Below are 16,836 nucleotides of genomic sequence, written 5' to 3'. Positions count from 1 at the left end.
ATTAAACTGTAGGGCAGATTCTTCTGATTATGTCCACTATATAAATAGATTTTTCAAAATAATATATACAAATCCTGTAAATATTTTATAGCCCATGGCATTGCAAATATCACCTTGATGAAAATATATTTGAATGAAGAAACAAACCATCATAGAGAAGCTCTCGGCATCTATTGCTAAAGGAATTCAGACAGTAGTACTACTTTGCCATTATAATCTGGTGGTTTTGGATTGAGTACTTTATTTTATTCTATTTGAAATAAGTCCCTAAGAGCAAGTGTGATTATCCCTCTTTTTTTCTCTCCCTGTATGTACCCTAAACTGATGTTAATTGTGCACCAGGTATCTCTAAACTGCTTTTTGTATTTTTTTTTTTATTTTAGTGAAGGTAAAATTAAGTATGGTCTTGATCCAAGCCCAATAAAGTCATTTACTCCACTGGGCTTTGGATTTGGTCCTATGCTTCCATTAATGGTGATATTAAACCAGGATGATTTTAATCAAGGTGCTCTCTATTTATTATTGCCAATGTGCTTCAATATGTGCTTTGCACAGTAACTATAAACCAGAATTATTTTTTACCTTTTGACAAACACCAGAATTGTGTGTGCACATCAGCTATATCGATTCTGTCTCTCTACTGTAGCTGCTTTTATCTAGAGCCATATTGTTCCCTCCCAAAGACGACATCAATGGGAGTGGGAACGGTTTCCAAGCAAAACTCTGAAATTCACCTGAAGGAATGTCCTGCTATTCTTGCCCTCTGGGAGGAAGAGTTTGCGGGTGGGGGGGACTTACACAGAGTGTTAGCTCGGAAGCCTGTATAGCCTGATGATGTGTGGGGAAAGAAAGATCCAGTTCCACAGAATGTCAACTCTTCCACGTAGTAGTAATGTATTTAACGTTACGGATAAATCACTATTCATGACTGAGGCAGGAGATTTAGAGCAGAACAAGAATTAGTTATAGGTAATGTTTTAGACAATTATAGAATAAGAAAAGTGTTTTCAGAATAAATGTGCAGATATGCATGCAAACTTTTGCACATGCCCAAGTTGTATATGTAAAATGTCTGATGCTTGAAGAATATAATTTTCAATATATACACATCTCCATGCATACATTTCACACAGATTATAACCTGTGAGACAGACTTTCAATGGAAACCTTACATGACACAGTTTGCTCAATTAAAATGAAAAAAATACCACACCCAGGGGATCCCTATAACCCTTATGTACCCCTGTGTTCTCTGCCAGTTACGGTCGAAAGTTCGTTGGATCACAGCGGTCATGCATACCACAGTTGCATGGAAAGTTACTGTATGTCATGTGACCCATGTTGTGCACATTGTGCACGGTTGCATTTGCATATACCAGTACTTTTTTTTTTTTAAATTGGGCATATACACGTAGGGTGAGATTTTCAAAAACACTCAGTCTTGATCTGCCTCTTCCCACGTTGATGTCAATGGGACCTTTATTATTGGCTTCACCAGAGTTACGGCTATGCTGAGCACTTTATAAAATCACACTTCTAAATGCTATGAGTTGAAACAAATAGAGCAGTCTCCATTTCTGGATGCTATACATTTGTGACTCAGGTCTGAATTATGGGATTCATTCTCATTTGCTATTGAAAAAGTATAAATATGCAGGTTTGGGAAATTTCCCCTCACCCCATTTATATAAGTCCCAATAAAATGAAAAATCATTGTGGAAAGATCAGTTTACACAATTTTTTTATATTTAAAGAAATTAAAGTAGAGGTTTAACTGAAATAAATTAATAACAAGTATATGTAGAAGCTACTTTTTAAAATGTACACAGTGAAACTGTACTTACTATGTATATTGGTGCCTGGTAGCAAGGAAAATGTCTATTAATCTGTAAGCTAATAAGTGGCTTTCATATAGAAACCAAAACCAAGTTGGTAAATAGTTGTATTGTGGCTTACCTAAGGGCAATTTGGTATTTCTGTTTAATGGGTTTTAGTTCTACTTTGACTGTTTTATACATCTGTAGCTCTCGGAGATTGCCCCCTGGAGGTTTGGGTGAAAATCTGGAGGTTTTAATGTGACTTTTAATGCATTTTAATCTTTTATTAAAAGGTTTTAATAATTTACATGGCCGCAAGATCATTGTGGTGCCATGATTCTATTGGGAGTACTGGGAAGGTTGGGTTTTAAGTGCAAACCTACTGTTCCTAACTTGACTTTTCTCAGTGCAATATTAACCGCGTTTCCTGAGTTAGTTTTGTTTATTGTGAAAATGTTTGCATTTGTAAGACTGTACATCACTTTCTCTCTCTCTTCTCTGGTATTTTCCTTTCTATAATTTGGGCAAATATGTTGGTGGGATTTTTCTTAATAAACAAAGTGTATTAAAATGAATAACATTCCTGATATTGCACTTACTGAAGGTGTAAAAGGGTGTTAGAGATAAGGTATAGACAGGTATTCTTAAAACTGTGGACCAGATCTTCAGCTGAACTTGAGCAACACAGATTTATACTAGCAGAGAAAGTAGCCAAATGGATTTAACTGCACATTGCACACATGCTAAGTTACAAAGGTGTAGGTTTGTTTTTTTGTTTTGAAATCTTTAATTATATGCATTTAGCACCATCATGTTACAAATTTGTGAGTGCTGTTTTTTCTCTTAAGTTCTTAGAATGTAGCTTAATAACCTTAATTTTTAAAAGGCATTATGATGTATTTCTCCAGCACTTGGCATCATACAGTCATTTTGGTCTCTCAAAACTTTCTCTAGATTGAGTTGCTATTTGTCACTGATATTCCTTAATTTCAAAAGGAAACGCCTTCCAGCTCACTTTCTCGTGGTTAACGCATTCAAACATTTGACTTAAATACCTGTATCTGATGTGGATTGCATCAGACATTTTAAAACAGGAATAACTCTTACTTTAGAACCCCATTTGTTACGAAGGACTGAACTAGGACTCATTCATTATTTTAAATCTTTTCATGCTGCTGTTTGATATCTGGAGACATGAGCCTTGGTCTTTCTCCATAGCTGGCCCATCCTTGCCATCCATAATTCAGCACTGTTTGCCATCCCCGCTGCCTGAGGGAAACCTGGTAATGGAAAAGAAAGGAGGTTGCAAGACAGGATCATAGTGACTAGGAGTTAGTTAAGAGAAAAAATTGCAAGATCCAATCAGAAGTACATGTTTAGATCTTGAAAGTAAAACCTATGGGGTGGGGGGGAGTTAGATCCTTATTACTGTTGCAATTTTAGGGTAATTATTTAAAGTATGGCACTGTTCCTCAGTTCACATCCCTTCAGTCTTCTCCCCTCTCATCAGCCATGCAGCTATACATACCTTCTCATTGTTTCCACCCAACCTAAAATACAATGTGTAGTTTACACCCATACATTCATATGGTTGATATTTTATACTATGTACAGTAGAACATAAATCCCTTGAAAGCACTTGGCAGACTAACTCGATGTGCTGGGCAGTTTTTCTCTGATTGTCATCCCTATGGTATATTCATAGTGAGCCAAAAAGATATCTTAGAATTGGGAAGGGTACAGAGAAGGGCAACAAAAATTATTAGGGATATGGAATAGCTTCCATATGAGGAGAGATTAAAAAGACTGGGACTTTTCGGCATGGTGTGGCTTGCGGGCTGGAAGGCTGTTTGTGAACAGCCCAGGTGGGAGCTACTTGAGCAAGTCATTGTAAGGCATCCACGGTTATAGGGCAGGGGTGACACAGCCCCCAATTAGTCTGGATTGTGCCCCGATATGTCACAGCGCACCTCTGTCTGTACCTTTCCATATAAAATGTGTGGATGCATGATCGTTTCTTCTGTAGAATTGCTTTTCACATTGTGGGTTATTTTCTGCTGTTTAATTTTTTTCTTTCAATTACAACATGAAATTGTATAATGTCTCATAGTATGTTTGCTCCTAAAAGAAGATTTTTATCTGTGTATGTATTTTCTTCTGAATGAAAGAGAGGGCTGAGCATATGCATGCGCATGTGCACACACACATACTGACCCTGTTGGATAACAAACTGGTACTTTAAGCACTAAAAGCACAGCTTTCTACCACCTTTAACTAAAGGAGTAACTGCATTAGTGGTCTCATTAGTAAGTTTTTGTTGTGCACTGTCCACTGGAGGAGACAGAATTCACATATCCAGAATGTTACGATTGCAAAGGAAGCCCGTCCCAAGTATTTGATGTACATAAGAGTTCAACTCTACATACAAGTTACCACTTGGCAATGACCCCCCCAAAAAGGGTTGGCAGGAGGGACTGAACCTGGAACTTTCATACCCAAAACACATGCCTCCCCCAAATTCAATCCATGCTGATGACCCACATGCATTGGGCTATTGGAGTGTTGTGTACCCACTTAGAGAAGACAAAATCACAGGTAAGGAGGCTAATATTTTACCTTTTCCAGCGGTGCTGAACATTAGCAGCAATATTCTGTTTTCATTTGTTTTTCACAAGCTGGCTTCTGCCTATTTCTGTAAATAAAGGCACAGTTAAAACACTTTTAGTAATGTATTTCTTGATGTTGATTGATAAACATGTTTTTTACAGATCAATAAAAGGAACAGATGTGTGATACAGTATACTGTTTTCTACGTGTTTTAAGGGATTTTTTTTCCCTATTGAGCCCCATCGTAACTAAGTAACTGTGTACAAAATTTCCTTCATGGTTTTCAAAACTTCCTATTCGCTTGCTCTACCCTGCATCTTACTCATTTCCATCTTTGCCCTTGCAGATTTCACAGACATCACACTTCTAATGTACTAAAGCAGGATCTAGGGTATCCCACAATGTTAAGACTCTTCACCACTTCTAAGTTCTGCAACTTTTACTTGGAGGCTTTTTAAAAAATTACATTATTTCTTCTTCTTCATCCTGCAGAAGTTGTTGTTGCAGGCAACGCTCATCCTGAGCTGGCCCTTTCTGTCTGCTCCTTGCAGCTCTCCATGATTGAGGGTCACTCTTTCGCTTGTGCTGACTACCTGTTTGGAAAGCTTCATCTCTGAGTAATGTCCTTTCTTTAATTCCTTATTCTTATTTTTGTTTGAGACTTATTATTTTAGGATGCTCTATATGAAGGCTGCCATTTAATTATATTTTCAATGTATTGTAATTGCATTTTTTATATCTCTTAAAAACAGACAGTGCCAACTAGCTTAGAAACATTTTAACTAGGCATAATTTAGTACTAATCAGGGGGACAAGGGCCTCTGGATTTAAAACATTTTTAGAGTCCCCACTCTGTCACTCAAACACATTTTAAAGTGAGAAAGAAAGAAGCGGGACATGTGCATCCAGGATTCTAATATATTTTGTGTTGTTAGTATCAAGCCATCCATATGCCAGTGGGGCACAACTTATCAGCCCTTTTCCCGGCATTGTGCAGAAGACATAATCAGTGATAAACTTTAAAAATAATGAAGTGGGGGAACAACCACAAGACAAAGCCATTTAAGGGTATTGTTCCATTAAATATATTGACATATGCCAAATGTAAAAGGTTACAAGAAGTTGCTACAGAGGTTTATTTCAGATTTCTATCCAGGCATTACAAACAAATGCATACCTGTTTTACGAAAAGTTATTTGATACATCTCTTAAAGGGAAATGCTCAATTGTAGTCTCATCTATTTTCTGTTTTACATTAGGGTCTTGATCCTGATGCTGAGTGTTCTTTAGGGTATGTCTACACTACACTCTGGATAGGCAGGCAGCGATCGATCCAGCAGGGGGTCGATTTATTGCGTCTAGTCTAGACGCGATTAATCGACCCCCGAGCGCTTTCCTGTTGACTCCTGTACTCCACTGCCGTGAGGTGCGCAGGCGGAGTCGACGGGGGAGCGGCAGCAGTTGACTCACCGCGGTGAAGACACCACAGTAAGTCGATCTAAGTACGTTGACTTCAGCTATGTTATTCACATAGCGGAAGTTGCGTAACTTAGATCGATTTCTCCCCCCCACCTCCAAGTGTACACCAGGCCTCAGTAAAGAGCCAATGGGAGCTAAGGGAACTCTGCAGCTCAGAAGACTGGTTAATACCTTGCAGAAATGAGTCGCAGATCTCCACTGCTTTTCAAAGTAATACAGAAGTTTGTTTCCTTTGGTATTAATAGAAACTAAAAGTGAGTATTTAAAAAAATATTAGAGAACTACCTACTGCCCCATAGAGTCTAATCAGCATCTGAAAATATTTTCATGTAGTGTACAGGTAACATGTAGAAATCCCCTACACTGTGAAACTCAAAGAAGTCTCAGAAATTAGAGATGAGCAAAAAGGATTTATCCAGTTCATTCTTCTGACCTCTTTCCAACGTAAATCTAACACCTTGGCCTCCCTAATTATGCTCTACTTCATTGTAATGTCTCTTAAAATTACCAGCATGAGCAGGAATACTTTAGAGATTTATGTTATTTCATTTATCACTAGCTTGAAAGCTTGCTTATTTGTATTATGGTAAGTATCAGCATGGACTGTTTAGAGTCCGCGGAGCTGTAATGCACATTTTTGGTTTATTTGATTTGTTACCATCAATGCACAAATCTTTTTAATTTTTAAGATTTCATTTCTTTTCTTTCCTTTTTTTTTAAGGCCCTGTGGAATTCTCCATGTACTGACGGCTCAGTTTACAAACCAATCAGCATCTCATTGGTTCCAACATTATTAAATTAAAAAACAGCATCTGGACACTCTGCGCTTATGGATTTAATTAAATATTGATGAATATGAAATGAGCCTCGATTTACCAGTACTTCCCGTGTTTACCTAACTGGGCAAAATACTACTATTTCATAAGCTTTGCATTATCAAAAAATAAGACTTTGTGACTAGATCTGCATTGTTAAATTTATTAATAAATTATCAAGTTATTCATTATCTAAAATAAAACATTTGTGTACAGCTATGTTATTAAAAATAACTAAGAAACAATAGTCTATTGACCCTTGAATCGCTGAGATTAGAGAACATATTTTAAAAGTCCACAGTCTTACGAAAATGAACCATTAAGTTGGAAAGCTTTTATTCTCAGTCTTGCAGTAGTAATAGATCTCCATCACTAGTGAACACAAGAGCAACTCCTTTAAATGCATGATGTATTGGGCAAATATTCATTTTCTTGTATAAATAATGGTTTGTAATCTTTAGGCAAAATACTGCCCACACTTATTCTTACGCAGTGGATTTCCATGAGCATAAGGGAGGTCAGAATTTATCCACTTGTATTTTAAGGAAGCATTAGGCCATATCCTTTAGGGTACAGAGTACTCTCCACTTGTGTTGAAGTCATTGGAATCATTGTTTTGTTGTCCTTCAATTCTGTAGTTTTTCATAAGAGTTTCAGTTTACGTGAGGTCTCTTTTAAAGTGCAACTGAAGCAGATGAATGAACTATAAACTGTATTCCCTAGCCATGGTTCAGTGATTACACAAAAATGTACGTGTCTATGTAGACAGCAGGTGGCTTCTTGAACCCATCCTTTAAAAAATCTGTGTACACATTCGGTAAAGTCCAAATTATCCTTTATTTTATTTATTTATTTATTTATTTTTGAGTGTGACCTTTTTAACCAAAGAAATCAACATAAGGTAACCAAGTTAAATTCAAACTTCTCCCCAGACTTGGCTGCTCCTAAGTTTCCTGATCTAGGGCTATCTGGCTTTACCATAACTTGGATCGTCTTTTATCCCCATAGGGAGCCATTCCTACTTCCGGAATAACTAGGTTGGGTAGCGGCAAAACTCTTAATCTTTCCCAGTCATTGCCTGCTAATTGGATGACTATTAATATTTGTGTTTCCATGGTGCTTAGGGCCCTGGTCATAGATCAAGACCCCATTGTACTAGGTGCTGATGCAGTGTTACAGACAAATTCTGTCATTGTTATAGTATCATTATAATGACAATAGTGTATATGAGAAAAATGTTTATTGAACATCAGCTGTTTAACCTCTGGGATCTTGAATTTGAAAAAGATGGCATTTTACACTTGAATAAACAAAAAATCACCTTTTGGCTTTAAAGGTGCCTGAAATTAGTTTAATTTTTTTTTTCCAAAACAGACTTTAGTCTATATAGTCGATTATGTTAACTGACTTGTACATATGGTTGCTGTAATACGGGTGGCAATATTTATCAGTTCTTATCTTTTATGTTGATTAGCTGCTTTTCTGATTCCCAGACTCTCAAGATCATCTTTTAGGCCAGGGTTTAGGTTGGAAAAACTCTGACTTCACTGAGGCCAAGATTTCACACCAAAATATTAATGTTTTAACTTATTAAATAAGTATCATTTATATTCTATCTACTGTTAATTATTTGTCCCAGAACTAAACTAAACAATCTTTTTGGAACATTTGAAGATAAATAGGACTATTACATAAATGTTAAGCAACCTTATTTTGCTTCAAGAACCTAATGAGCCACAAATACACAATAAATCAAGACAATTGAACTGATCACCTAGAGATTATTGACACTTCACTTTTGAACTTCCCCTTCTCTTTTGCTGTTGTCACTTGTTTTCTCTGGTTCATTCTTATTTCCTTTTCTAGTCTGAGACTCCTCTTTGTAGTCATCATGGGAATACAGTTATTGCCACTCCATACCCTTTTATTTTTTGTCATGCTTTTTTCATATTTACCATGTTTATCACGCCACAAACACTAGCCCGTTCAGAAGAAGAACACCTAGAAGAAGAAAAGGGTGTTGTTCATCGCAGTGATTTGGCACTAAGGTTTGTGTTCTGCCTTAAAGCAGTAAGTAGAACTTCTGAGTGGAGACAGATGTGAATCAGCAAGTACGATAAATCAATGATGATGATGATTTTGGAAAGTAACCCATTTTCAATTTAGGGTTCCAATAATAAAATAAAGTGTTTCCTAGAGTATACAGTCTCAATTTACCTGTGTGCTATCTGCAGTCCTGATATGCAGCAGCTTTCGCAAGGTAGAACTTCCAATAAAAGATTTTATTTAAGGACAGCAAATCCCTTTTCCACGTTGAACTATCATTTCCAAAACAATTCCCCCCCCCCCGTAATAATCTTCGTGAATGTCATTGCAATGCAAAGTTGGATGTGACTTTTCAGCTTTGATGGGGTAATAAGCACAAGTAACATATTTTCAACATATCCAGAAGTCGCCCAACTCCTCCAATACATTTAATCGTTTATCCTTCCATTTTTACTTTGTTTTTCCCTAATTTCATATCAGAGTATAAACCAATGAGAAACTATTCATGTTCATGTTTTGCCCAGATGTCTTCTGTTACTCTTAAGAGCAAGACAAAGCTCTTCTGCAAAAATCATGGTTGACATGAGTGGTATTCCAGCTTCTAAAGTACACAATCAGATATCTTCAACTAAGTCAGTTACAGTAACAACAGCAATAAATTAAACAGAAACTTCTCAAAAACTCTCCTGAATCTTAGTAAGCACAAAAGGCTCTTAGTGTATAAAATGGCTTTTAACATAAGAACAAATAGATGTGTGCCTTTCTTCAGGCTTGCTTTGATGCAGTAACTGTCAATACAAAAGTAAAATTCTGATGTCATTCCATATTAGATTCTTCTCTACTTATTACAGAGAATTAAGCAAGAAAACTTATTGATGTGCAGGACATTTGAATTATTATGGAAACAAAGCAATATAAAAACGTATAATTGCTGTAAAAATTAGTTCTTCTGAGAGTATATGAACATTTTTCCCAGTACTGAGAACAATTACCTTTAAAAAAACACACACAAATGTGGCATGATAACCTTGACTTATTTTCCTATAATGAGCAAAATTGCAGCATTCTGTCCACTGATGAAGAACAATATTACAGGCAGAAGTACTTTGTACTTGCATTGAGCTAACACATTAAACAAGCTGTCTGAGTATTTTTTATTTGCATCATATTTTCACATTTTGTCCTTTATTCTGTGATATATTGTCCTCCTCCCATCTTCTGTCACTGTATGTGCATGCCACCATTTACCAGCTCACAAAGAGGAGCAAATGAAAAGTGGGTCACTGAGTAGTCATAGAACTGTAAACTGCTCCAAGTGCAAAAATTAACAGAGCTGGGAAAACCAGGAAGGAACAAGTACCATGGGTCATGCTCTTGCTCTCTGTGTAGACAAACAAATCCCTTTGAGGATTGTGAGAGGAATGCTCCTGGGACAGTTTTCTGATAAGTAGGGTTGCAGGTTTGTCACGGTGAGAAAAAAGTCACAGATAGACAAATGGGGAAAATATTTTTTTTTTCTGTGACTCAACCTGCAGTTGCAGTTCATGTTTTGTGGGGCTGGGCCGCCCCGCCCCGTTCTGGATCATAATGCAGCTCAAGTTTGACCTGCTCAACCCTCCATCATGACTGAGTGGCGAACCGAACTTGCACAGTGTTGCAGTCCTGCACTATAGGTCGCAATGCCCAGAACAGGGCTGTAGGATCAGCCCTGAGGAACTGCAAAGTCACAGGAGAAACTTCTGCAGGCAGGACACAAGAGGTGCCCCTGCAGGATGACTGCAGGATGGGCTCACTCTCCAGGCCCCTGAATCTCCCCTCTGCTCCAGGACAGGATTAGAGTTGTGGTGCTGGGGGCAGAGGGTGCTGCGCTGTGTGGTTGCTGTCCACTTCGCGAGATGAGAGCATTTTTTGTTTTAAAAAATGAGGGAGCATTTGTTGTCAATTGAATAACCCATGATTTTATTACATTTACCGTGATTCCTCTGATTTTTGATTAAAGAAAAATTGCTGTGACAAATCTGCAGCCCTACTTATAAAAACACCTGCAGGATGACAAAGGGGAAACTGTCGCAAATGGCCTTGAAGAAGTGGTATGGGTTTATGTAGCAAGCCTATTGTGCTGTTTCTGGGTACTTTTTGTAAGAACAAGGATTTCCCCCTCCCTCCCATGTTCTTATCTTCAAAGTTTGCCTTCCCCACAGTGCAATGTAGTCTGCTGTTTGTCAGACAGTTTCCCCTTCCACTCCAGAAGTGGCTGCATTCATATTTTGTATAAATTGCTTCAGGATTAATTTAATGTAACTATAAATCTATGCTTTTCTACTATTGGAATTCTTAAGAGCTAAAGCTGGGTGTTTGTGTTAGACAAACAACTCCAAATTATATAGAGAGTCAGGGACCTCATTTTTAATTAATTTAAGGATGACTATCAGCCATCGACCTTATGATAAATAGCCTCTTAAGTATCCTAGCTTCTGCTCAAAATAGTGTTTATTCCACACCCACGTTCGCCATGTTACTCCTGCTGTCATCCTCAATGATCACCATCCAGGTGTTCCAAAAGTTTTAGATATGCACTTCTGCACCATAAAAAAAATCTTTCGTAGTCCGGTAATTTACATAGGCAGAACAGCAATAACTTAAGTCATACATCTTCATTTTTCTTCCTGTGTTACATTTTAGGAACATAATATTAAAAAGCTGCAGTAAAATTTAGTTTTCTTTTTCTGTTAGACGACTTGATATTTGTAAGAAAATGGGTATTCCCATTCTTTAGCAGACATCCTGCACATTTTATATGATCCGCAAACAAACACTTGGGAAAGAACTTGATTGTGTGACGCTTTCGTGACAAATAGCCAACTGATAGATAAAATAACACAGACTTCAGGGAATGTATCCTTTGACATTATCTAAGTGGTTAATGTGTATAATTATGTGAAATTAGATTGGAACTTTAATCATAAATGAAATAGTGCATTATGTTCTCAGTTAACAGTAGTGATTTAAGCAGACTGTACTTTACAAAAAGAGAAATCTCAGCCAATCTGACCAAAGTATAGGTCTTGCAAAAGAAGAGTTGTGTAAAGAGAGGTTTAGTAAATCTTTCATGAGTGGTGTTATCTTGTTTTTTGTTAATCCCCTGGATCGTGTAGCTCTCTCTTTCCCTTCTCCCTACCCACTTAAGGCAAAATTCTCGTCATCACCCTTCCACAACCATTCCATTAACTTCAGTGGGAACTTTGCAAGACTATGGCAAGCAGGATTTACCCCCAAATCATAAATGCTGTAGACTCCAGCACCAAAGCTTAGAATGGGCCAGATAAAACATTAGCTGCCACTATATCTAGAATCATACACAGTAATATATAGCCATTGCCTTAAGTAAATTTCATATTAACATACAAGTTTCATGATAGCTTCCATTGTTGTATGCAGTTTTGTTATAGCTGTGTTGGTCCCAGGATATTTGGAAGACATGGTGAGGACTGTTGAGGAGGAATACCTGAGAGTCCCACTTCATTCTTTCTTTCTTTTCTTTGTTTTCAACTGCTGCTTTATTTTTTTCTCTTTCCTCAGAGGGGAGATGGTAAAAATGCAAAGATTATTCCTGTTCTCTTTCCACCATTTCTTCTTTCTGCTGCTTTAAATATTTTTTGGGGGGTGGGAGGAGGGGGTGGAAGGAAGGAATGGAATGAGGCCTCAGTGGATTCACGTCAGATATTTTTGGCATTTGCTTAGTGCTATTGTACAAACATCTCTGCGCAACCTTGCTAATATATCTTAGTCCAGATTTGACATATACTTATTCTTCCAGTCTTGGGTATCCTTTCCCTAATGACTGCTGCTGTAGCAAATTTTGGGGTGGTTCTGTGATTTAAGAGGAATTCCTGAGGAGAAATTATACTAAGACCATCAAAATTACTTTTCCTTTTATACCTAGTGTCTAATCCTGGTATACATTACAGAGTAAAAATGCTGGTATTATATTTGTGCTGTCTGGCACCCTATAGTGATTTCGTGTCAAAGGAGTGTTTCTATTTTTATAAAATCCTACAGCTTATATTATATTAGACCCAAGAAATAATCACACATTATTTTGGAACACAGTGGGGAGAGGCATAGTAGCTTATCCAAGGTTATGAACAGGATGCTGTTGTGTAGTGTGAATTTCAGGTCTGGCTTCCTAAAAACAGGCATTCAATTCACTTCCTGACTCTGGTTTTCCTCTGGCAGTATTTTGCAAGTGTCAGTTGCAAAGTTAGAATCCTTCAGCAGACACTTGAAGCTATGTTTATTAGTACAAGAAAGTTGGCATCCATGTTGTCATGAATCTTCGGTTTGTTGATGGTTAAAAAAATTATTCATAGCATGGGCAGGGAGCAGTTGAATAACAATGTGGAATTTGAATGCAATGTAGAATATGTGAATAGCCATATGAATTTTTTTGAATTCCTAACTAATATAATACCAGAAGACCCAATGCACAACATGAGCCAAAATCACAACTGGTATTAGCAAATATATTGGGAGAGTTCCTCTAACTGAAACTGTGTTACAGCTGCTTACCACGGTGGTGAACTTTAGCCCAATGTTTTTAAAATACAACTATTTGGTCTCCTCCGTTAGCTCTGGAATTCTGGACAGCATCCACTTTTCACTCTAGATTTATTTTGTGTGTGATTCCATGGTACTCATTGTAATTCTAAAAATTAATCCAACATTTTGGTGAATATTGTCTGTCTTACAGGCAAATGATATAGCTATTACACGCACAGGTTGTTTGTGTTATAGTACTAAGAGAAAGTGCTTGGGTAGGTGAACCTGGAGCCCTTTATACCTACCATAAGTAGGAGGGGGGAGAGCCATTACTGGTTTTGTTCACTCTTTAATGCTGTTATTTCTCTGTCTTTTCTGCCAGTCCTGCATCTCTTGTTGCCAATTTTGCAACTACATCTTGCTGTTGGGAATCTTTTGATGCTTTGTTAGTGGTATGGTTTATGTTCTTACTCATTATTTCCCCCCGATATTGTTCCTTTTCTGTTCTCCTTTTATCTTGCAGTATTGTTTTTATTCTTCCTCCCCCACATCACAGTCCCATTTGGCTCATAATTTACTTCTCTTTCTTATAACACCATTTTTATCACTCTCAAAGCATGTTTTTCAAATGTAAAAAAAAAAAAAAAAACCTAGAAAATGTTTTTTTTTCCCCTGTTAATTGCTATTTTTCCAGATCTTGTTCCTTGTTTTGGGTTTCTGGAGGAGGGAGGAGATTAAAGATATTTAAAATAAATTATCCTTACAGGATGGTCCTATAGAACTGAAAAGAATCATAGGAATGTAGGACTGGAAGGGACCTCGATAGGTCATCTAGTCCAGTTCCCTGCACTGAGGCAGAACTAAGTATTATCTAGACACCCTGACACCCCGGCGTTTGTCAAACCATTTCCTAAAACCTCCAGTGAAGGAGACTCCACAACCTCCCTAGAAAATTGGTTCTGGTTCTTAACTACGCTTACAGTTACGAAGCTTTTCCTAATATCTAATGTCAATCTCCTTACTGCAATTTAAGCCCATTACTTCTTGTCCTGTCCTCAGTGATAACGGAGAACAACAAACTTTTACGTACTTGAAAACTATTATGTCCTCCCTTTGTTTAGCTTGGAGAAGAGAAAACTAACTTTCCTCATAGGTCACATTTTGTAGACCTTTAATCATTTTTGTTGCTCTTCTCTGGACTAGTAAGCTTACTAGTGCATAGTAGAATGGAAGAATGACTTCTTGTCTCTTGCTTACAACAGTCCAGGTAATATATCCTAGAATGATGCTTGCGGGTTCCCCCCCCGCCCCCCCTGCAGTACTCTCTCCTAGGCAGTCATTTCCCATTTTTTTTTTATTTGTGCACTTGATTGTTCCTTTCTAAGTGTAGTACTTTGCATTTCTTCAGTTTGTCAAGGTCATTTTGAATTCTGATCCTGTCATCCAAAGCCCTGGCAACCCCCGCCTACCTTGTTTTTGTCCACAAACTATGTGTACTCTCTATGCACAAACATGCCCTTTCAGTTCAATTATGAAACACTGGTAACTACTCTGAGTACAAAGCAACAGAGGGTCCTGTGGCACCTTTGAGACTAACAGAAGTATTGGGAGCATAAGCTTTCGTGGGTAAGAACCTCACTTCTTCAGATGCAAGAAGTGAGGTTCTTACCCACGAAAGTTTATGCTCCCAGTACTTCTGTTAGTCTCAAAGGTGCCACAGGACCCTCTGTTGCTTTTTACAGATTCAGACTAACACGGCTTCCCCTCTGATACTCTGAGTACAGTTTTCCATCCAGTTGTGCATCCACATTATAGTAGGTTAATCTAGACTATATTTCTCTAGTTTGTGAATGAGAAGGTCATGGGAGACAGTATTATTTATTTGGCATATGCAGTTCAGTCAAGCCAAGCCACAGTGTTCTTATCAACAATGTTCAAGGCACAAAAACCTCCAGGAAGTCAAGTCATTTTGAAGTCCTCAACAATGTGTGTCATGGTTTGTGGCTGCCTGCATTGTCATAGTGGACTGTCTCTAAAATACCCTTGAAATTCCACTGCAGCATAAATTCTGTGTCCAGTATGAAACCAGTCCAGAAGGCTCCATTGCCTTTGCAGTAAATCAAACCCGGGTTGAAGTTGAGCGGGGTCTGAGACAAGATCATTAGTTGCCATCTTCTCTGCTGACCATGAAACTTGCCCTGCATCCTCTATTGTAAATCCCTTACCCAGTAAACGTATCCACAGTGGGAGACGTGAGGTCAGACAACCATGTTGTGGATTAAACAAGTCTTTAATTAACAGTAGATGTGGCATATCACACAATTTCTTCACTAGCTTTGCTATGTTTTCCTTTCTGCGAACACTGGGCAGACCAATATTTCAGAGACTGTATCAAAACCCTTACTAAAGTGAAGATATGACATAATCTGCTTCATCCCCATCCACTGGCTTGTTAACCTGTCAAAGGAGGATATTAGGTTGGTTTTTACATGTTTTGTTGTTGATAAATCCATGTTGACTGTTACTTATTACCTTGTTTTCTTCTGCATGCTTACAAATTAATTATTTTATTTGCTCCATTATCTTTCTGGCTACCAAAGTTAAGCTGATGGGTCTCTGCTGACTTGAAGATATCTAAGTGGTCTAAGTAGTTCTTAACTTGTTCTTTTCATATTTTAGCCTCAGATCCTTCCCCATTTACACTGATGTTCAGTATGTTAGTTGTCCAATCACTACAAACTTTTTTGGTGAGAACTGAAACAAAAAAGGGTATTTAACACTTTGGCTATTACTGCATTTTCTGTTTTATTGGCTTTCCCTCTTTTTTTAGTAATCAGCCTACTCTATCCCTGGTCCTCCTCTTGCTTCTCATGTAGTGGTAAAACTGCTTTATTGTTACTCTTTATATCCTTAGCTAATTTAACCTCATTTTGTGCCTGAGGGCCTTTCTACTTTTGTCCCTACATACTTGTGGGTTTTTTTCTTTTCTTTTTTTCTTTTGTGGTTGTTGTTTAACATTCCTCTGTGGTAATGTGATCTAGTTTCTACTTCTGCTATGACTCTTTTGAGTTTCTGGCCATTGAAGATCTCCTGGTTAAGTCAGGTGGCCTCATATCTTTCCTATGGATTCATATAGTTTGCTCTTGTGCCTTCAATAATGTCTCGTTAAAATACTACCAAGCGTCCTGAACTTTCTTTTCCCTTCGACTTGGTTCTCACGGTATCTTACCTACCAATTCTCTGAGTTTGCTAAAATCAGACTCCTTTAAGTCCATTGTCTTTATTCCGCTGTTTTCCCTCTTACTGTTCCTTAGAATCATGAACTCTTACTGTTTCATGAGCACTTTCAGTGAACTTTGTTACAGTTAAAATACTAAAATATTGCACCAAAACCTACAGAAAGGATATCATTCTCTGTTGAATTCTGTAAACTTTAGTGTAATAGCTTTAAAATCCTATTAAGTTTCTGTAAAACCAACAGGGTTCTATCTTATTAAATTTTATAGGACAATCCTGTAAGGGTTAGTTTTCCC

General features: G+C 37.6%; 1 protein-coding gene across 3 annotated transcripts in view; it reads left to right on the top strand.

Annotated features, from left to right (window-relative positions):
- CCSER1 (coiled-coil serine rich protein 1) overlaps positions 1-16,836 on the top strand; it is a 1,080,955-nt gene that overhangs the window by 688,813 nt on the left and 375,306 nt on the right. Inside the window, exon 10 of one of the 3 annotated variants that reach the window (XM_034771264.1) lies at positions 6,625-7,332. The exons of the other annotated variants lie outside the window; for them this stretch is intronic. Coding sequence (XP_034627155.1) covers positions 6,625-6,705 — 81 coding nt within the window. The 3' untranslated portion in view covers positions 6,706-7,332. Of the gene's footprint in view, positions 1-6,624; positions 7,333-16,836 lie in introns of those variants that run through there. 3 annotated transcript variants of the gene reach the window in all.

Source organism: Trachemys scripta, chromosome 5, assembly GCF_013100865.1.
Source record: "Trachemys scripta elegans isolate TJP31775 chromosome 5, CAS_Tse_1.0, whole genome shotgun sequence".
NCBI classification, from domain to species: Eukaryota; Metazoa; Chordata; order Testudines; family Emydidae; genus Trachemys; species Trachemys scripta.
This window is presented reverse-complemented; position numbering and strand designations above follow the sequence as displayed.